General features: G+C 40.9%; 1 protein-coding gene across 1 annotated transcript; it reads left to right on the top strand.

The window, feature by feature from the left end:
• The first annotated feature begins 2,143 nt into the window (after positions 1 to 2,143).
• Positions 2,144 to 3,082, top strand: LOC125141066 (GMP reductase 2-like). The gene is made up of 4 exons (XM_047812673.1): positions 2,144 to 2,386; positions 2,498 to 2,579; positions 2,753 to 2,859; positions 2,955 to 3,082. The coding sequence occupies exons 1-4, from the start codon at positions 2,144 to 2,146 to the stop codon at positions 3,039 to 3,041; spliced, it is 519 nt and encodes a 172-aa protein (XP_047668629.1). The 3' UTR covers positions 3,042 to 3,082.
• The last annotated feature ends 20,623 nt before the right edge of the window (positions 3,083 to 23,705 follow it).

Raw genomic sequence — 23,705 nt, 5'->3', positions numbered from 1 at the left:
TATGGATTTTAGGAGAAACATCTGAGACACTGCTGACACTACAACAAGAGCTAAATAAGAATCTCAATCAAGTCTCAGATACTTCTCATGTCTCAGTTGTGTCTACTCTTATTTCTCCTAATGGATTTTAGGAGAAACATGGGAAGACAAAGCTGACACCTAATTTAGACAATAAAGAGATAATTCAAGCTTCTCTCACCAAAATCTCAGTTTTGACTCTCTTAGACATCTCTCATTTGCATCTCTATTTGTTTCTCCTAAGGAACTTTAGGAGAAACATCTGATAAACAGCTGACACTTAATCAAGAAACATAGGAGAATCACAACTATGTCTCCTGAGCTTAGAAAAAGCAACCAATGAGCAAATAGTTTTTCCTCTGGGTACTGTTTAAGACTGAATGAATTTTCACCTCACAAATTTACAGTAATCATCTATTAAATGTTGAGAATAAAAAGATACATTTTAGTTTTTTTAGTTAAATTTTAGAAACACTTATTTCCCTTTTAAAATGCTGTACAGATTATTTTAATACCTGGTTTTAATTTTAATCCTGCAGTCTGTTTTTTATGATTATATGACATTATGATTGTGGAACTTTGTCATTACAAATCACATATAAATAAAGATCATTTACGGTTTACTCTTAGTGCAGAATTTAGTTTGATCAATAAAATGTATAAAGTTCAGCTGCTGATGTCTGTGTAGATGAAAACAAACAAAACTCTGTTTCTGCTTAAAACTTCATCAAACACAAACACAATCAGATTCATATTTCATTTAGAAATAAAAATGTCATATTAAAATCTCTTTATCACTATTAATAATCAAATTTCTAAAAGTATAGACTGGGAGCTTCATTAATATTCATAGTGTAAGTGCTACCTGATTGGTCAGTGAAATGTTTTGACGTCTCATGTTGATGCACGTGACCGTTTTATGATTGCTGTAAAAAAAAAAAAAATCATCATTAGGAGGACAAACTAGAGCAAGAGCTCTCAAGTGTGATGCATTGAGAGTGACAGTCACTCATTTGAGTCTTTTGTCATGCTCTCCCGCCACACATTGTATCTCTCACGCAGAAAAACGTACTATTTATTATATATTTAATATGCCACAGCGCCCAAAATATATCAGTTCGCACCGCTGTCTCTATGGGACCGGTCAGGAATCAAGCGCATCTCCCCTGGAGTTCTTCGTCGAGCCTGTCAATTATCAGCCAATCAAAAAAAGAGAGGCTACACAATAGCCAATCAGAAAATAGCACTATTGTATCTGGGTCAGATTTAACGCAACAACCAATGAAAAAAAATCATATCCTGAATTGTTCAGCATCATCCTCGTTCACCCACACAGAAAACTACTGGAGCTGCGAGCATCACTTTGAGCACAGAGTAAATCATGATCATGATCTGTTTTAATGTTACAACAAATTCACATCTTGTTTGACACAAACAATGACATTTTGACTGCTGTTAAAGTTTCCCAGATAATCAGCAGCAGTGTCTGTAACTCAGTCAACAGTTTTACAGCCTGTTCACTGACAACACCTGCTCAGAACAAATCTCAGAAAAATAAGGCTACTAACCAAAAACACTACATTGTATAATTTTATATTTTTTGTTTAATTCAAATATTAAGTTTTGGAATGTTTTATGTCATAAATTTTCTTTTAAGGGAGGCAAGTAGGGATGCACTCTCAAGTCATAATCTCTCTCTATCTCTCACTCTCTCTCTCTCTCTCTCTCTCTCTCTCTCTCTCTCTCTCTCTCTCTCTCTCTCTCTCTCACACACACACACACACACACACACACACACACACACACACACACACACACACACACACACACACACACACAAATTAATAATAAGAGCATTGTTAGTACAGAAAGTAATTTATTTGTTCTGGGTTAAAGCGCATGTAATCTCACAAACTTCAATAAGTAGGTTTACTAATCCACTGTTTTTTCCTCCAGTTCTCACTTTTCACTGCCGTCCACAAACATTACTCTACAGATGACTGGAAGGAGTTTGCGGCAAAGCATCCACAGGGTATAAAAGGAATACACTTTGTGATGTGATTAACTTGTAGGATGATAACAGGCTTCACATCACACAACCTCGTCATGTTTTAATTCCTTACTAATGAATACACTTAGTAGTGATTCTGCTCCGAAGGTCACATTCCCTCTGTGTCTCTCTGTCTGTCTTCAGAGTGTGGCTGTCAGTACGGGAACAGGCGAGAACGATTTCGAGAGGCTCGCTGCTATCTTGGCAGCTGTGCCTCAGATCCAGTACGTTTGTGTCGACGTAGCGAATGGTTATTCAGAACACTTTGTGCATTTTGTCAAGGACGTGAGGCAGAAGTTCCCTTCACACACCATCATGGTCAGTGATTCACCCTGTATAGCAAACACAGCACACTGTTTATACAGACTGATAGTGAGCTAGAGCAATGGAATTTGTTGTAAACATTGTTGTAAACTTCTGTCAATCAAGGCTGGTAATGTGGTCACGGGAGAGATGGTGGAGGAGCTGATTCTCGCTGGTGCCGACATCATTAAAGTGGGCATCGGTCCAGGTGATAACACTACTGTATATCGTGTCATTCAATTCTCATGATGCTAAAACAGGTGGTTTTGGGGTTAAACAGCTAGTAGATATCATCCACTGGTATCTGAGTGTTGTCAATCATTACATATGTGTCTTAATTATTTATTATATATCACATATGCTGGTTCTTCTGTTCCTCAGGCTCAGTGTGTACAACCCGGAAGAAGACAGGAGTGGACTACCCTCAGATGAGTGCTGTAATCGAGTGTGCTGATGCTGCACATGGCCTGGGTGGACACATCATCTCTGTGAGATACACTTATCTAACTAGTCCAAGGCTTTTATTTAGGGGAGCAAATCTTCTTCTAGATTTTAATCAGTTTCTTTATGCTTTCTCACCCAGGATGGAGGATGTACCTGTCCTGGTGATGTCTCTAAGGCTTTTGGTATGTTTCCAAAAAGTCGCTCCATTTCCTCCAGCACATACTGACCTGCACTGTACTGACATTTCAGAACATGTGTGACTGTGGCAGCAACTGATATATTCAAGTGTGTGTGTGTGTGTGTGTGTGTGTGTGTGTGTGTGTGTGTGTGTGTGTGTGTGTGTGTGTGTGTGTGTGTGTGTTTTATACTATCAGTACTGATCAATTCATCAAATATTTCATTTAAGGGCCTTGTTTATGGTCTTAAAATTACAGGAAATGCAACAGTTGTGCTCTTTTTTTAGGTTCATTTATAGCTGCTCATATAATAGTATCATGAGTGTAAACCCCATTTTACATCAAAAGCATTGTGTCCCGTATGCATCTGGTCATGAGGAATTCATTCATGTACTTTTCCGGCACTGATTTAGTAACATAACATAATGTGCAATTTCTTTCTTTCTTTCTTTCTTTCTTTCTTTCTTTCTTTCTTTCTTTCTTTCTTTCTTTCTTTCTTTCTTTCATTCATTCATTCATTCATTATTTTATTCTTTTATCTGAACTACCTCGGGTCTCAGGCGTCATCGGGCATCAAGGCAGGATACACCCTGGACACACACTCTCATTCACTCACGCAGTCACACACTACGGACACTTTTGCAATAGTGTAAACTGAGAAGTTTTCGTGTGTGACTCTCCTCACTCTGCATCTTTATGGAATGTGTGTGTGTGTGTGTGTGTGTGTGTGTGTGTGTGTGTGTGTGTGTGTGTGTGTGTGTGTGTGTGTGTGTGAGTTTGCAGTTAAACCAGATCTTTCAGAAAGCGGGTTAAAATAGATGCACACACTGTAGATTTTAATGGGTGTAGATTAAAACTTTTTATGGCTTTTACTGTTAGAAGCAATAGGACAGGATCATGTGTCCTAGAATAAAAGTTCAATCAACCAACCAACTAACTAATCAATCGATCGATCGATCGATCGATCGATTGTTTAATTAACAAATAATTACTTTCAAATAAAGCATACAGATCATGTACCATTTTAATTGTGCATTCATTATGACTTAAAAATGCTTCAAGGTTCAATTGTTAGGCCGGATCCAGTGATTTCAGAGAGCAATTAAGTTAAAATTCTACAGTAAAATTAATTGATTAGCGCTGGTCATTGTGATCTGATGTGATTGGTGTTCACATTTGGGTGTTAGAGACTCCCTTTGTGATATGAAGAATTTACACTTTTTAAAAACGCTTTTAAGTTTTATTTGGCTTAATTCTGTCTCTACAAACTTTATCAAAATTTTTAACACAAATAGTTTTAATGGAATACCTGGAAATTTAGTAGTAGGATTGAGAGGTCCAGAAGTGCATTTTATAATACAGTATGAAAATAATTTCTCATCGACGATAGCAGCAGTGGATAAAGAAATTAAAAAGTCTGTAGGTTTGATTTTGAATCTGCACTCTACATACAGGAACATAAAACACACTATAACTAAATACAGCCATTTATTCAGTGTTTATTTGTATATATCCACTAGGTGGCAGTGTTGTATAAAAATATACTCCCAAATGTCTTGCTCCTAAAAGTCAGCAAATAGTATTGTCACATCGATGCAAACGTAAAATAAGTGTGAGTTTGTGATAAGAATCACGAAGACAAAAATGAAGGTCAGCTGCAGTCCTACAGAGAAAGAACATCACTGTTTAAAGAGGAGCTACAGAAAGGCAACGCTTCACTCAAAACATCAGCTCTGCAACTCGCTGAAGAAGAATATAAGTGTCTTGTTGAGGAAGAATCCTGGTATAATGACATCATTCTTCATGTTATTGTTGAGGGTAAGATCCACTTTTGCAATGAAGCTTTAATTGGTGAATGTTATAATTAACATAATTAATTGTTTATGCATTCATAAATCATTTTTAAAATCTGTAGTAAAATCTTTTATGTATTTGAGAGGGGTTTATAATATTTCAAAGGGGTATGGTTATATAATACATTTGTATACATTTATATTAATTCAAATTTTATTTATTGTATCTTCTAATTAACAGTTTAACATGTTTACACTCTACTAAAAACAATTATTTTTCTTTAGTTCAGGGAAGCCAGTTCAGGGAAGCCACCCAGTGATAATGATGGAGAGTTTTGATAACTCAGGAAGGATTAATCTAGTGTGTAAAGACAAAGGTAAAGACAAATTCAATAAAGACAAATAAAGACAAATTCTGAGAAAAATTCTGTAGAAAATATCTACTGAAGGAACATGTTTGTGGTCATTTAAATATAGTTCTATTTTATTGGTTTGTATTTTTGGTCTGCAGTAGACATATTTAAATATTAATTATTTTATTGTTGCATTCATAAGAACTTTTAAAGAAGAAGATGTTTGGAGGTAAGAACTAATTTAACTTCAGTGTGGTAAAATCAGAGTCTTTCCTGTGTGTGTGATTTATCAGAAATGTGATCAATAAGTGTTTTGTTGTGTGAAAATGGTGTGTTTCTCTCAGTGGATGTGACTCTGGATCCTGATTCAGCTTATCCTCAATTTACTGTGGCTGCTGATGAAAAACAAGTGATGCATGTAGACACACCACAGGATCTCCCTGATACACCACAAAGGTTTAATTATCCCTCTGTTCTGGGAAAGCAGAGTTTCTCCTCAGGGAGATTTTATTATGATGTGCAGGTCAGTGGGAAAACTGAGTGGACATTGGGAGTCGTGAGAGAGAACATTAACAGGAAGGAGTAGATTATACGGAATCCTCAGAATGGATTCTGGACTATAGGATTTAGGAATGAGAATCAGTACAGTGCTTATGATATACCCTCTGTCTTGCTCACAGTGAGAGAGAAGATGTAGGTTGTGGGGGGTGTTTTTGGATAATGAGGAGTTTCTGGTCTCCTTTTATGATGTGAAGTCCAGATCTCATATCTACTCTTTCACTGGTAAGACTTTCAATAAGAAACTCTATCCATTCTTCAGTCCACGATACAATGATATAATCATCTGTTTATTTATTTTAATTGTATAGAAATGTAAATTCTTTAAACAGTTTAAATGTATAGAGTTGATTAGGAATTGTGTTTATATAAACACATATAATAATATTTTATTATAATATACTGGTGTGATTTCAGAAGATAAAATCAGATTTAAGCCATTATCAGATTTCTACAAACTCTGTGAAGATGTAGTACCCTCACCACCTCATGAGGGGAGATAAATATTAATAAAATAAGTGACACGGAGCTGCTGCTGCTTCACTTTCAGTGTGTATTGTGTGAGCAGCGCGCCCGCTCCCCACTCAGGTGAATGCTTCAGTCAAGACAAAAGCAATCGCATGATCGCTTGTCAGACAACATAATACAATTATTTATTCACTATTATAATATTTACTAATATTTAACATTTACTATTATTATTTACTATTATTTTTTAACCAGCACAATGTCCCGACATTCAAATTCTAATTTATGTATGCACTGCAGGTTAACTGTATGTACAATTCTTCAATGAAGACTAGACTGGACATCATGGTCTGTTGTCTTCTTTAACTATGACCATTTTTTCCCACTCTATTTCAGGTCTTTTCAGTATGCCTATGAATATATGGGCTGATACTGTGACACTGGGTAGGTCCATGGTGTAATGTTCTGCAATTCATATGGTGTGGGGTGAAATGATATTGTGTTTGGATGCTGTATACTACTTCTATAATAATTATTGAGCAGCATATGGTGGAGAGACTATTTTCACATGTTTGTTCCGGCAAGGCTGCTGGGAATTATGGTATATCTAGGCGGCTACTGCAATCCTGAAGTAAAGAACTAGCAGAAGCTTGGTGTCCCATCTACTGTACCAGAAGTCTGTAGACACACACAGTCCCCTCTATCTAGAAGAGTTCTGTTATTATTCCTGTCATTAAAAAGGCTAGTTGTAAGGAGAATAATGATTATCGTCCAGTGGCATTGACCTCGATATTGATGAAGTGTTTGGAGAAAATTATGATTAACCATGTAAAAACTGAAGTTAGTAGCATTTTGGATCCATTTCAATTTGCATATAGGAGTAACAGAAGTACTGATGATGCTGCTATAACCATCACACATTTAATAAATAGACATCTAGAGGATACTAGCTCATATGCACGTCTTGCGTTCTTGGATTTTAGTTCAGCTTTCAACATGCTGCAGCTGCATCTTTTAACTAAGAGGTTAATGGATCTTAAAGTTCACCCTCTTATCATTAAATGGTATCACTCTTTTTTAACCAACCATAGGCAGCAGGTTAGTGTCAATGGAACACTCTCTGAAGTTAGAACTCTAAGTACTGGAGCCCTCAGGGTTTTGTTAATTCACCGGTGTTGTTCACTCTATATATGGATGAGTATAGAAGCTGTTACCCCAATAATTATATTATCAAGTTCTCAGATGATACTGCAATCTTCGGGTTATTAAAAAAGAATGGAGACCTGTCCAAATATTTTTCAGAGATTAGAGGATTTGAGAACTGGTGTGATAACAACCACCTAGCTCTAAATGTAGGTAAGACAAAGGAAATGGTGTTTGATCCTAGAGGAGTGGGTGATCACAGGCCACTGACCATCCACAATTAAAATGTAGCACAGGTCTCATATAAATATCTTGGTGTCTTTTTTGATGATTCACTAACATGGCATATACACAGTGGTGTCAAAAGTATTCACATTCATTACTCAGGTAGAAGTATAGATACTAGGGTTTAAAAAGACTTCTGTAGAAGTTGAAGTATCAACTCAAGCTTTTTACTCAAGTAAAAGTGTAAAAGTACTGGTTTCAAAACTACTTTAAAAGTATAATTGCCATTTAGGACAAAAGCTTAGGGTGTGCCACAGGGGCCTATTGTTCGCTACCCCACCTCTTCAAAAAACATATTTCTAAAGGCCATAATGACAATAACGTTATTTTAATATGATAATGTTGAAAATTTTGGGATACACTAGGCTACCTGTTTCAGCCGCATACTGTATATGCCCCTTGAAAAAGAACACATTTTATCCATCTCCATCCATCCATCTTCTACCGCTTATCCGGGGCCAGATCGCGGGGGCAGCAGTCTAAGCAGGGATGCCCAGACTTCCCTCTCCCCAGACAGTTCCTCCAGCTCTTCCCGGGGAATACCGAGGCGTTCCCAGGCCAGCTGAGAGACATAGTCCCTCCAGCGTGTCCTACATCTTCCCCGGGGCCTCCTCCCGGCTGTACATGCCCGGAACACCTCCCCAGGGAGGCGTCCAGGAGGCATCCAAAACAGATGCCCGAGCCACCTCAGCTGACTCCTCTCGATGTGGAGGAGCAGCGGCTCTACTCTGAGCTCCTCCCGAGTGACCGAGCTCCTCAACCTATCTCTAATGGAGTGCCCAGCCACCCTGCGGAGGAAACTCATTTCGGCCGCCTGTATCCGGTATCTCGTCCTTTCGGTCATGACCCAAAGCTCATGACCATAGGTGAGGTTAGGAACGTAGATCGACCGGTAAATAGAGAGCTTCACCTTGTGGCTCAGCTCTTTCTTCACCACAACAGATCGGTATATCGACCGCATCACTGCAGAAGATACACCAATCCGCCTGTTGCTCAACCGCTCCATCCTTCCCTCACTCGTGAACGAGACCCTAAGATACTTAAACTCCTCCACTTGAGGCAGGAGCTCTCCACCAACCTGAAGGGGGCAAGCCACCTTTTTCCGACTGAGAACCATGGCCACGGACTTGGATGTGCTGATTCTCATCCCCGCCGCTTCACACTCGGCTGCAAACGGTCCCAGTGCACGCTGAAGGTCCTGATTTGAGGAAGCCAGCAGGACAACATCATCTGCAAAAAGCGAAATCCTGTGGTCCCCAAACCGGACTCCCTCCGGCCCCATACTGCGCCTAGAAATCCTGTCCATATAAGTAATGAACAGGAAATGGTGACAAAGGGCAGCCCTGCCGGGGTCCAACATGCACAGAGAACAAGTCTGACTTACTGCCTGCAATGCAAACCAAACTCCTGCTCCGGTCATATAGGGACCGGACAGCCCTTAACAGAGGGCCCCGGACCCCATACTCCCAGAGCACCCCCCACAGGTCACCACGAGGGACACAGTCGAATGCCTTCTCCAGATCCACAAAGCACATGTGAACTGGTTGGGCAAACTCCCATGAACCCTCAGCAACCTGGCGAGGGTATAGAGATGGTCCAGTGTTCCACGACCGGGATGAAACCCGCATTGTTCCTCCTGAATCCGAGGTTCGACTATCGGCCGAATTCTCCTCTCCAGTACCCTGGCATAGACTTTTCCGGGGAGGCTGAGGAGTGTGATCGCCCTGTAGTTGGAACACACCCTCCGGTCCCCCTTCTTAAATAGAGGGACCACCACCCCAGTCTGCCAGTCCAGGGGCACTGTCCCCAACCTCCACGCGATGTTGCAGAGGCGTGTCAACCAAGACAGCCCCACAACATCCAGAGACTTGAGGTACTCAGGGCGGATCTCATCCACCCCCGGTGCCTTACCACTGAGGAGCTTCTCAACTACCTCAGTGACCTCAGCTTGGGGAATCGACGAGTCCACAACTGAGCCCCAACCCACTGCTTCCTCAGTGGAAGACATGTCGGTGAGGTTGAGGAGAACCTCGAAGTATTCCTTCCACCGTCCTAGGATGTCCCCAGTCGAAGTTAGCAGATTCCCACTCCCACTGTAAACAGTGTGGGCAGGGCACTGCTTCCACCTCCTGAGGCACCGGACGGTTTGCCAGAATTTCTTCGAGGCCAACCGATAGTCCTTCTCCATGGCCTCACCGAACTCCTCCCAGACCCGAGTTTTTGCCTCCGTAACCACCCGGGCTGAAGCTCGCTTGGCCCTTCGGTACCTATCAGCTGCCTCCGGAGTCCCCCGAGCCAACCAGGCTCGATAGGACTCCTTCTTCAGCTTGACAGCATCCCTTATTTCTGGGGTCCACCACCGGGTTCGGGGATTGCCACCACGACAGGCACCGGAGACCTTACGGCCACAGCTCGAGCGGCCGCTTCGACAATGGAGGTGGAAAACATAGTGCCTCACAGTACGTTTGGGTCTGCCAAGTCTGTCCAACTTCCTCCCCCGCCATCGGATCCAACTCACCAGCAGGTGGAGATCAGTTGACAGCTCGCCCCTCTCTTTACCCGAGTGTCCAAGACCAACAACCACAAAGTCGATCATCGACTTCCGACCTAGGGTGTCCTGGTGCCATGTGTACTGATGGACACCCTTATGCTTGAACATGGTGTTCGTTATGGACAAACTGTGACTAGCACAGAAGTCCAGTAACAGAACACCACTCGGGTTCAGGTCGGGGGGGCCGTTCCTCCCAATCACGGCCCTCCAGGTGTCACTGTCACTGCCCACGTGAGCGTTGAAGTCCCCCAGTAGAACGATGGAGTCCCCGGTCGAAGCACTTTCCAGCACCCCTTCCAGAAATGCCAAGAAGGTCAGGTACTCTACACTTCCATTTGGCCCATAAGCACAAATAACCGTGAGAGACCTATCCCCGACCCGAAGGCGCAGGGAAACGACCCTCTCGTTCACCGGGGTGAACTCCAACACATGGTTGCTGAGCTGGGGGTCTGTAAACAAGCCCACACCAGCCCGCCACCTCTCACCATGGGCAACTCCAGAGTAGTAGAGAGTCCGGCCTCTCTCAAGGAGTTGGATTCCAAAGCTGTGTGTGGAGGTGAGCCCAACTATATCTAGTGAGCCCAACTATATCTCTCAACCTCCCGCACCAGCTCAGGCTCCTTCCCCCTAGCGAGGTGACATTCCATGTCCCTACTGCCAGATTCCGTGTCTGGGGATTGGGTCGCTGAGGCCCCTGCCTTCGTCTGCCACCCAATTCACATTGCACCGGCCCCTTATGGTTTCTCCTGCAGGTGGTGGGCCCACAGGAGATCGGCCCCAGGTCGCTCTTTCGGGGTGAGCCCGGCCGGGCCCCGTGGGGCAAGACCCGGCCACCGGCCCCCCGGCCACACATTTTAGTACAATGCTATAAGTATTGTAATGGTGCAAAAAGTCAAACTTCAGAGGCATGTCAACAATAACCTTTATTGAAACAAACACATTAAACTTAAACAACAACAGGGTAATTAACATGCGACAAAGATTTACCAATAGGCTTTGTTCATCCACGAAGGCAGCTGGTTCTCAAAGCCAATGCATTCTCTTCTTGGTCTGAAGATCAGCCCTGCAACACTAAACAGTCTTTCACAGGCTGTTGAGGCAGGGAATGCCATATTAAGCTTTAGTGATAGCTGGCACAAAGCTGGGAAGGACTTCAGTACCTTTACTGTGTCTCCTGGGCACCCCAGGTACGCATCCAACTGCTGGGTCATTTCAAGAGGGCTGGTCTTCTTCAAGGAGGAAAATAAGTTCATCAGAATAAAGAAATTCATGCAGATATAAAACAACATGAGGATGATAAAATGATGACAGAATTTTTCTTTTTAGGTAAACTATCTCTTTAAAGCTGTTTTAGGACCACAAGCAGCTGCTGGCATGAATGAAAATTAGCAGTAAAACCTCTCTACAATGAGGCACAGGCAGGATCATGACTATCCTTAGTACATACCTTATCAACCAGCTGTAGATTATAGCTTTGCACAATTAACTTACAAATATTGCATAGAGTAACAATATAAGCTCGGATAACATTTGGATAAAGTTGAATTTCAAATCTCACACCGAGCCACCAAACTAGCTTGCAACATTGAATCATAGCCTACTGGTAGCAAGCAAACCATTGTCATGTACCCAAGTTTGCCACAGCAAACATTGCAAATGTATCATGTTGGCTTTGTAGAAGTTGGCTTTGTAGAAGCCAACATTCTGTTTTCCTATTTAAGATTAGACAAACATTTATAAAGAGTAACTCCTCCTAGAGCTTTTGAGCCACATGCACCAAATTCAGATCTGTCGTAGACCCTGGTCTGGTTTGTTGCTATTAATTTTCTAAGCGATCCAAGTTCCGGTACTGGGTCACAAAATGGCATTTTTTCCCATAGACCCCCATTATAAACTTTGGAGGTTTATAACTTGGCAAGTTTCGAACTACCTACACCAAACTCGGCCAGCTGCTTTAGGGTGATACTCTGAACAAAGTTTTATGTGTACCGACTGGCCTTTTGGTTGTACTACAGCCCCGCCCCCAATATATTCAAAATCAAAAAAGTTTTTACAACATGGACATGTGACATATCAAAACACTCAGAACAATGAGGGGAACTTCCTCACGGGTATTCTGATGACGTCATGTGATGTCACGTAAAAATAAAAAATTAGCAAACATGGACTTGTGACATATCAAAACACTCAACGCAATGAGGAGAACTTCCTCAAGAGTATTCGGATGACATCACATGCTCATTTCCACTTACCTACAAATGTTTTGTCACCCTAGCTTTCTGTCTACTTCCAAAACTAACACAGACCTTTATGCCCACTCGCCTCCAAAAAGCACCGGCCTTTTGCGAATACTTGCTTCGTCAATGCCAACATCAAAGTTTGTCGCGACAAACTTTTCAAATCTAGTTATTAGTACATTACTAGGTCACTACAATATTGTCAATAATCGACTGATAATAACAAAAACTATAGCTTTGCACAATTAACTTCCAAATATAGCAAAGCTCAGATAAAATTTGGCTAAAGTCAAATTTCAAATTTGGTAATAATTGACTGATAATAAAAAATTTTCAACTTACCTCAGTATGCTTTTTCAAATTAGACAACGAGTTTTTGAAAGCCATTAGCTTGTGGTATTTGGGTGCACATAGCTTACAGCGCATGCACAATGACTTATTTTTCCATCCAACCATTTAAGACATTCAAAAGGGTTGGGGTGGGCTAGTCTTCCTGGCTACCAACTTCCTTGCTGGTGCTGGTGCTTGGTTTTTGAGCCTCTGAGTTTTGAGCCTCTGCCATGGACTTGGCTCCGTCTGCTATGTCCAGCGTTGCGGTAACTGAAGTGTGAGGTGATTTGTGTCATGTGCAAGTGCGATGGGTCACGTGCAAACCAACAGGGTGTCGGAATAGTATATGTTATACTCCTCATCCAACCACAATAAATTCACTCTATCCGGATGGCGTGATTTATCTTGATAGGTTTTTTTTTTTAATGAGGACAAGCCGGAATGAAATAGGAGTAACTATAGGCTATTTTTAAAATGTAAGGAGTAGAAAGTAGAGATAATTGCGTGAAAGTAAGGAGTAGAAGTAAAAAGTCTGCTAAAAAAGAATTACTCCATTAAAGTATAGATACTCAAAATTTCTACTTAAGTAAGGTAACTAAGTATTTGTACCTCTGCAAATACATGTGGATAATCTCTGTAGTAAGATACAACAAAGATTGAATTTTTTACGTCATCTAAGAGTTCATGAGGTTGATAAAAAATTGATGGTAATCTTTTACTAGGCAGTAATTGAGAGTTTGATCAGATACTGTATCACAGTACGGTTTGAGAATCTATCTGTGCAATCGAGATCAAAGCTGATACGAATAATACATTCTGCTTGGAAAATTATAGGAGTGAAATAATTGACACCATTGCAAACTATGTATGAAGATGCCACTATAAGACACGCTGAAAGGATTGTTTGTGATTTTTCCCATGTTTTGAATATGGAGTATGAGTTGTTGCCTTCTGGCAGGAGGTTCAGAGTTCCTCGCTGCAGGTTAAATAGATTTAAATTTAGATTTTATCCCAATGTCTGTGAACTTGTTAAATAGAGAATTTTATTTTATGTATTCAATATTTTGTGTATTTTGTGAATTGTGTTTGTCTAATGTGTGTACTGTATGACTGCAGAATGGGTGATGGCCCAAGACAAATTTCCCTACTGGGGACAATAAACGTTTACCTTACCTTACCTTACCTTTACTATAGCATGCAGGGGTTCCCAGGTAATCGTAAGTGAATGTTTTCGGTGGTCTCCTCTCTCTCCTTGGCCATCTGTACCCCTGTTCTCCTTCACCGTTACTTTTGTCTGAGGCTGCATGAGCATCTGCTACATCATCAGGTTGTCCTACAGGTTGTTCCTCATCCATTGCATCACCTTCCTGTTGAGGTGAGCATTCGTTCATTGTTTGAGCTGTTTCATCAGCATTCGTTATCTCTGGGTTAATTTCTCTTGTTTCCTCTTCAGGTTCACTGTGCTGGACAACAGATAAGTATGTGTTATCTAATTCTCTGTTTTCTTCCACAGGTTGCTGATGTTGCACAGCAGGTAATTAGTAGTAATAGTCTTCATCCTCCCATTCTTCTGGACTAGACTCATTTTCGTTGGCTAACGTTTGTTTGTTCACTATTTTCTTTGTCTTTAGCACTATTCGGACGGGACTGGTTTTACACGGGGACGTGGGGGTAAAGTAATTATTACCAGAACTTCTTTGTGATTTTAGTCCCGTCCGAATGTGCCATCTCGGTAATCATTACGGACAATGTCAGTAAAGATTACGGCGACTTTTACCTTCTGTAAAAAGGTCCGGAAAAATTACCTCAGGTAATACTAATCCCGTCTGAAAAGACCCGCTGTAAATATGTACGGTAAAATTCCGTCATTTCCTGTTTAAAAGTAGTTTTTGGCGCATTTTGCAAGCATGGAGGCGCCATGTTGTCTGTTTGCGCACGTGATAACAGGAAGCAACGTCATACGCACATGACGACAAGGAGGTTACTGTGGTGCGTAAAGCGAGTTACCCCTCCCACTTCTGCTAGTTTTCCTGACATGTCTTGTCCCGTGCGAATTGGCCAATTAATTTTACAGACGTCCTGAGGTAAAATCGCATCACTCCACATCCCCACGTAAAACTAGTCCCGTCCGAATAGTGCTTTTCCACAGGCAACCTTGGGGACCTTCCGAACAGTAAGTAAAATGGTGAAAATCCTGTTACTTCACATCGTGTGCTGTTGTATGCAAAGGTGAGTTTGTTTTGGGACTCTTTCCAGTTGGTTTTATGATTTTCAGTCAACATTTTCAACATCTGGAGTAACGTTCGGTTGAAACTTTCAACCTGCCCATTTCCTTGGGGGTGATATGGTGTGGTCCTCGATCCAGCAACTCCACAACTCTTCTTCAACTGAGAAACCAGTTGGTTTACAAACTCTGCTCCTTTTGAGGTAGTTGCAAAAGCTTGTACGAATCCTGTGAAGTGGTCAACTACGATCAAGATGTACTCATACCCTCCTTTACATCAGATGTAAACATGGCATCGATCCAGATGTAAAAAAAAATCAATGGAAACAAGCTTGAATGGGTGAGTAGTGACAATATTTTGGAGAGGTGCTCTGGTCTCTTTGCATGGTTTCTTTTGTTTCAGGCAAGCACAACTTTTGGTCACATAATGATCAACATTATAGTTAATTCGTGACCAATAGAACCTTTCTCTGATTAATGACATTGTCCGGTCTAGGCCTTGATGACCCATGTTGTCATGTAATTCCCTCAGTCCATGTTGCTTATACTTCGCAGGTAAAATCAGCTGTGTTTGGGTGTTTGTCTTTCTACGGAAGATGCCATCATCTCCCAAGAAAGGTTTTTCCCAGCCGCGCATTGAACATTTACTTTGCACTCAAGGTCTTAAATAGATGTCCCATTGGCTTTTTGTCAAACAACTTAAACTGTAAAACGGGTCCAATGTGCTCATCATTTCGCTGTGCTTGTCTGATCTCATCCACAGGCAATGGCTCACATATGTGCTCCGATGTCTGGGTGTCATCAAATGAAATCATGGCAGTCCAGGAGAAGTTGGAATGCGGCGCCTCTACTGCTTGGATGGTTGCTTCAACACAGTCAGATGGTAATTCCTCTGTAGACATTTTCATTATTGTCTCAATGTTCAAGGGCATTCTGGATAGGCTGTCTGTGTCCACATTTTCTTTGCCTGGCCTTTATTTGATGTTAAAATGAAAATCTGCCATCCATCTACATCCTGCATTTGCATTTAACTTTGCACTGGTCAAAACATAGGTGAGCGGATTATTATCACTAAACACAGTGAATGTGGGTGGATTGTACAAATAATCTTTAAATTTTTTGGTGACAGCCCACTTTAGGGCCAAAGACTCCAGTTTGCCTGAGTGGTGGTATTTCTTTTCCACAGTTGTCAATGTTCGGGACACGTATGCGATGACTCTAAGCTTTCCATCTTGTTTTTGATACAAAACCGCTCCAAGTAACTGATTTGTTGCCTCAGTCTGGAGTACGAACGGCTGTGAGAAGTCAGGAAATGCGAGAACAGGAGGCTCAACCAGACAGTTTATCAGTCCATCCAGTATCTCTTGGTGCCTGTCCGTCCAAACTATTGGCATTTGAAAGGGCACTCCCCTTTTCTTTCCTTTCCACTGTCGATTATTTGCCTCTTTGCACTCCTCTTTGTTTGTCTGTGTGTTTCAGCAGGTCATACAAGGGTCCTGCAATTCTGGAGAAATCTTTTATATACTGTCGATAGTAGCTCACCGGGCCCATGACTGCTCGCAGTTGCCCGACTGTACAAGGTCTCTTCTGTTTCAGATTTGTCACAGCAGCTGTATCAGCTGGATCCATCATACTCCCTTCTGCAAACACAATCCTCCAAAGGTACCGTACTTCACACTTAAATAGTTCACATTTACTAGGCTTTAACTTTATTACATACTGTCTCAATCTTTGCAAGACTTTTCTCACATCCTCTAGATGATTTTCAAAGGTGTTGCTGAAAACTAAATCCAGTATCATCCAGATAGGGAACGCAGATATTATCTCTTAGCTCATCCAGGCACTCCTCCATGCAGCGCTGAAAAGCCGAAGGAGCATTCATCAGGCCGAAAGGTGTCCGGATCCACACAAACAAGCCCCATGGTGTCACAAAGGCTGTTAATGGTCGACTTTCCTTGGCCATGAAGCCCTGATGATGCACTTTTTCTTGGTCAAGAAGTGAAAACCAGGAGTTCCCTCCCAAACTGTCCATAATGTCTTGTACACGAGGGATGGGTTGTCCATCAGGATGAGTTTTACAATTTAACTGCCTGTAATCAATACACAAACGTAAGCTGCCATCTTTTTTTCTGATGCATACAACAGGTGAGGCATATGGCGAGTTTGATTTCTGTACCCATCCTTGTGCAATGAGATGATGCAGGTAGTTTTTCATTACTTGGTAGAGGGGTTTAGGCACTGACTGGTAAGTGCGTGCAACAGGGAAAGTATCTAGTGAAATGGCTAGTTGCAGCTTTTCGATGCAACTTATTTCACTCTTAGATTTGGAGAATGAGGCTGCTTCCTCTTTTAACATTTGTTGAACAATTTGTTTTTCAGGCTTGCTGAGATTTCTCAAGTCAACTGGCAGAACCCACGTGATGGAGGTATGGCTGGTTTCATTTTTTACTTGTTTGACACTCGCAGAAGTTAAGCAAGGTCCCTCAAAAGCAGCAGTTGGATAAACGGCCTGTACTGGTTGCACTGTGCCTATGACCATCTTGCCTGCTAACAGTAAGTCATGATCAGTGGGGTTCTGAACACTGAGAATTATGTGTGGAGAAGTATGTTGCCGCAGGGTCACGATCGTCTCACAGAACTCCAACCCCTCTGCCCACGGTGTATTAACATCAGTCTCAAACATAAGCAATGTCTCCTCTTCCTTTGGTCGGTGCGACTGCACTCTGCATTCAATTTGAACAGATGTGTGTTTAGTCACATGAACATTTTCTTTTGTTGTTTTGACAAAATATTCACATGGCGTTTCTGCATGAACTCGCTCAATAAAAGATTGGACTTTTTTTTTTCCATACTAGGAAGAACAGATTTTAGAGATTCAGTGGTGATTGGCTGAGTTAATTCCTTGTTGTTCATCATTTGCTCAATCACGCTGTATCCGATAATAGGATGACCAAGCTGTCTGCCCCCATTAGCAACACAGGTGTGACAAGTTCTTTTGTTTTCAATTCATTTGATGCCAAAACAAAAGTTACTTCCATCCATCCTGTAAAGGGAATGTCCTGTCCAGGTGCATCAGTTCAGAATTCAATTCAAAAACTTTTTTACAATATTTATTGTCACATAACATAGAAATGAACATATGTATGATTGTAGATATGTATAATGTTCTCTCATTAAATAAATAAAAGTAGGGCTACATTTCAAAATAAGACAAAATAAATAAAATGTGAAAAATGGGTATGTTTAAATAAAGTGCTTAACTTTCCCTTTTATATCTGTGAGAGAACTGGGCTCTAGCTTGGCTTGGCAGGATGTTAAACCTGGGCTTGAATGGAGTCAGCGCCGCTCTCATACACATGCGGAGGTGCTCATTAGTGACCCTGGAACCATATTTAGTTTCGATTATGTTCATTGTAGAGAAAGCTATGTACAGTATGTAGAGCCAAACATGGTCAGGATGTATAGGGCTACTTTCCTCAGACCTGGGAAAGCTGTCTACTGTCTTCAGATTTGAGTGGATATGTTTGTTCAAAACCTTTATGTTTTGTCTCATAATGACGTTTCACATTTCTCTTTTAATAAGTGCCCTGGTTTCTGTACATATGAGACACACTGGTTTAGTGGGAAGTGGGAAGTGTGAACAGATTTCAGTCTCTGTCTCACTCATCTGTTTCTCTCCATTTTTTCCGTCTCACTCGTCTGTTTCTCTCCCTTTGTTTTCTACATATATCACTATCACTTTTGAGTCGTAGTGTTTACTTCAGGAATTCACAGACTTGATTGACTGAGTGATATCACGTGGGATGGCTTAACTCGCATGCAATTGGTCTGTGCGTTTCCACTACCACTACCGTAATGATTGCAAAAGTTAAAATAGAAGCGTCAAGTTTTAAATCATAACCTTTTGTTTTGGCTGTAGGTCCGGGTCCGTATTGGGCAGCTTCTGGGTCCGGACCCGGGCCGCGGTCCGCCTGTTAGTGACCTATGCTGTAGTCAGTTAAACCCAAGTGTGAATCGTAAAGGGTGGAAGCTTAATACACCCCTTCAGCAGCTATATAGCAACAAGCATGTTGTATATACACTAAACTATAGTGATGACAGGTACTGTAGTGGAAGCATGCGCCCTGTAGAAGACTCTGGTTGCTTGTGAAGCTTGATCTTCCACACATCGAGGAATGACAGATCATGATAAGATAGAATTGTTGAAGTGTGTGGCATACCATATTGTGGTATTTTTGTGGCTCTTTGCCCACTTTCATTCGTACGTTCATATCAAAGTTTGTATTTGTGTCTTTTTAATGTGCGTGTTTACTTCGCTTGAGTTCAATACGGTATTTTCATCAAACGCACATGTGAGTGGGATGAAAATATCTCAAAGTTTCCCAGTAGGAGCAAGATCATTTGAGTAAACAATTTGTGTTAAGTTCGCTCTCAAAATGGCAGGGAAAAAAGGTGATGTTTAAGCATGCCCATGTGTATGAAGTGGCTCTTTGCAGTAACACAGTAAAAAATGTGGCTCTTGGTCTCTGACTTTGTGGCCACCCCTGCTGTAGGGAGTATTAGTTTTGACTGTTAATTAGTCTTATAGCATGAAGGAAAAAGCTATCTCTCGGTCGGCTAATGTGGGATCGGATGATGCGGAGACATCTTCCTGATGGAAGCAGAAAGCAGTCTGTGGAATAGGTGGCTGGAGTCATTGATGATAGTCCGGGCTTTCCTTATACACCGCCTGGAACAGATGTCCTGGAGGGAGGGAAGCTCACCTCCAACGATGTGGCTGGCAGTTCAAACAACCCTTTTCAGAGCTTTACAGTTGCCAGCGGTGCTGCTTCCAAACCGGGCAGTGGTGCAGCCCGTCAGGATGCTCTCTGTAGTGCAGGTGTAGAATGTTCTGAGGATGCTGGGGCTCATTCCAAACTTCTTCAGAATTATCCGGAAGAAGAGGCCTTGATGTGCCTTCTTAGGTCCAGGTGAGGTCCTCACTGATGTTAACACCGAGAAACTTAAAGCTGCTCACCCGCTCCACAGGTGTCTTGTCGATGGTGATGGGTTTGTGTTGTCTGCTCTGTCTCCTGAAATCTGCCACATGCCACCACGTAAGCATGTTGGATATCCACTAAATTATAGTGAAAGCAGATAGGGGAAGCATGCGCCCTCTAGAAACTCTGGTTGCTCATAAAGCTTGATATTTGACATACAGAGGAAAGAAAAATGATGTTGCAGTATGAAAGCTAGTACATCGCGGCTAATCAACAATCAGGGGAAGCGTCACCCTGGGCTGAGCAAATGTCGGCATATTTGCAATGAGCATGTTACTGAAGTCAGTTAAAGCTAAGCGTGAAGCGTAAAGGGAGAAGCATAATACACCCCTGCAGAAGCAATATAACAACAATCATGTTGTATATCCACTAAATTATAGTGAGAACAGGTAGGGGAAGCATGCGTCCTGTGGAGACTCTGGTTGCTCATGAAACTTAATATTCGACATACAGGGGAAAGAAAACGATGTTGCAGTATGAAAGCTAGTACATACGGGCTAATTGGTGATCAGGGGAAGCGTCACCCTGGGCTGAGCAAATGGCGGCATGTTTGCAACAAGCATGTTGCTGAAGTCGGTTAAAGCTAAATGTGAATCATAAAGGGGGAAGCTTCATACACCCCTGCAGCCGCAATACAATGAGCATGTAGTATATACGCTAAATCCATGACTTTTGCGCATCTAAAATGTCATTGATCCCTGGACGAACGCAACGTTCGTATGCCATCGTCCCAGACTTTTCGATGTGGGAATCGTTGTAACCGAGGCTGTTAATGTAGCTGCTCCGATACGAAATGAGTGAGACATGTAGCTCTGATGAGAGGCCACAGGATTGGCTTGAGGTCATAGGAGGCATCAAAATTATTATTATGTGTATTGAATTCACCAAACATTTTGGTGTTTTTTTTTTACATGCATAGAATAGCATAGCATAACATGGCATAGCATAACATAGCATAACGTAGCTTAATATCACAAGGCATAGCATAGCCTAGCATGACATAGCATAGCCTAGCATGACGTAGCATAGCCTAGCAACAATGCATATAAAATCTACTGAATGCTAAATCCACTGCTAGTCCCTGATTGGCTGAAGGATTGTCAGGTGAAGTAATTTATACTGACATACGTGTCCTTTAGTGACACTTGTTTTCGGATTGTGTAGGAAACCCTTCCACAATCCCACTAAAGGGTGTGTCCTAGTTTGCCTCGGGTTAGTATTGAAAACACAAGATCAACTATTAGAGTTGCTCTTACCAGGACGCATGCTTCCCCTACCTTCGAATGTCCTTCGAAGTCCCTCGGTCTTCTAACAAAGGTTCTGCTCCAAGTTCTTCTACCTATTCTATTGAGTGAATCTTTAGATGAAGGAGTCAGACTTAGACCTTTTTGTCTTTTTAGGATCCTCACAATGGGAGGCCTTGTTTTTATTAAAAGCAGTGTAATACAAATAGATGTGTGTAATATATGTAAGGTAAAAGAAAAGAAAATTACAAACAAAAATCTCCTTCAAATAGTCAAACAATTCTAGCGTAAGTAGAAATAAGTAAAATGCAAAGATAAAACAAACCAAGAAACACTTTCCAAGTGTAAGCCTGCATTTGTTCTCCTGATGCACCCTCTCTGTCTGATGAGGAGGTCAGAGAGCTGGACAGACTGATGGACTAAAACTGTGCTCTCTGTCTCTCTCTCTTTAGGAAAAAATAAAAGACCTAAATCTTACTCACATTCAATAGCATTGTGGGTAATCCAAATAAAATTAAACCAAATTGCTTTAATCCCCACACTGAAAACAGGAAAACAAGTTTAGGGCACAAATGTGTGGCGCGAGAAAACAAAAGCGACAGCAACATACAGACCTGTCACCTGTTGGCTTTCTCGTCGTAATTTAGTGTTTTATCAAGTAAATAACAAATACCCATTCATTATTTTTAGGTTTTAAGATGAGATAAATGTGTAATTGGTATAATATTACGTAGCTTGTGAAACAGAGCTGAGGAATAATGTCCAACACGCAAAAAGGATTTTCAAATTGATGGAAACGTAAAATACGTGTGTGTGTGTGTGTGTGTGTGTGTGTGTGTGTGTGTGTGTGTGTGTGTGTGTGTGTGTGTGTGTGCGCGCGCGTGTGTGCATGTGAGTGCGTGTGTGTGTGTATGTGTGCATGTGTGTGAGTGTGAGTGAGTGTGTGTGAGTGTGTGTTTTTAATTTTGTAATCTTAAGATGTCTTCATGTTTACTCACTCTTACGTCAGGGATATTATCACTGGGTGTTTCCTGACTGAAGGCAAATCTAACGCATCTAATGCCTCGTAGGGTGTGTGTGTGTGTGTGTGTGTGTGTGTGTGTGTGTGTGTGTGTGTGTGTGTGTGTGTGTGTGTGTGTGTGTGTGGATAAAGATTAAAAAATCCTGTTGAAAACAAATGAGTGAGACTCGGTTTAAAAGAAACTTTTTGTGTGAAAACTCTGAATGTTTTGTGTCCCGACCTTAATACATTTTGGTGGTGAAAAAGCTGTAGTTAAAATGTAGCATAGGGAACTGTAGATTCAGATTTAGATATGATTTAAGGAAGTGCATTATTTAATACTGCAGTATGTCTGTATGCACAAAACAACCAAAGACCTTATGTCACAAGGTTTTTTCCTTCTATTCAAGGGAGTTTTTCCTCACCACAGTCACCTAAGTCACCTCAGACTTGCTAATTGGGGATAAATACATACACATTTAAATATATCTAATATTAATCTTGGTTAATATTTTGTATTATATTAATCTTTATATTATTCTTTATAGTAACCTTTTGTTCTGTGTTTATGTTCTGTAAAGCTGCTTTGAGACAATGTCAATTGTAAAAAGCACTATACAAATAAACTTGAATTGAACACCTTCTTCACATCCTACACTAAAGTACAGTTAATGTTTCGTCAGAGCTGCATGTACAGTAACAATAACAAAGTATTTTACAAACACATGCAACACTGTTGAAGGTATATCTTATCTTATCTCAGCATTTACAGTTTAGCCTTTGCACCCTTCCCGTTTGAACATCCTGTACTATTACAGGGGGGTTTTCTTATTTTTCTTATTGTTTTTTATAGGCTCTTCATATTTATATATAACTTGATATTGCTATGCATCAGGTCACCAAAACAAATTTCTTCTAAATATAAAAATCCCTATACTTGTCAATAATAGTGATTCTAATACACATGTTTATCATGGGATATTAACATTTCCCTGTAGTGCAGGCAAGTGAATACCTTTTTTAAAGAAAAACATCTTCTCTGCACAACTGTCAGTGGTGTAAAATTGAAAACTGAGTAAAAAGACTATTTTTTCAGAGGGGCGATCTGCAAATGTTCACACTGGAGGTGTTGATTTAATCAAAAATTAACATCACTTCAGAACTTCAGATATCATAAGAGTAATATAAAATAAAACTGTATGCTACAATATTACAAGAAATCATAATATTTAAAAGTGTATAAATTGTAATGTTTTTAAGTTCATTATAAATGTTGTTGTTAGATTTGCTTTAGAACAGTCATTTTTTTTTTTACTTTTTTTTTTTTACTTTTCCTCTTTCTTGATGATTTAGGAAACGTGTTTTTAGTTTAGTTTTAGCAGTACATGGGACCTTAAAATAATAAATAAAATTACTTATGTTATCACTTATGAATATAAGTAATTTTGTCTAGATAGATAGACAGATAGATAGATAGATAGATAGATAG

Source organism: Tachysurus fulvidraco, chromosome 1 (genome assembly GCF_022655615.1).
Source record: "Tachysurus fulvidraco isolate hzauxx_2018 chromosome 1, HZAU_PFXX_2.0, whole genome shotgun sequence".
In the NCBI taxonomy this organism is placed as follows: Eukaryota; Metazoa; Chordata; class Actinopteri; order Siluriformes; family Bagridae; genus Tachysurus; species Tachysurus fulvidraco.
The sequence above is the reverse complement of the archived record's forward strand: the minus strand, read 5'-3'. Positions and strand labels throughout refer to the sequence as shown.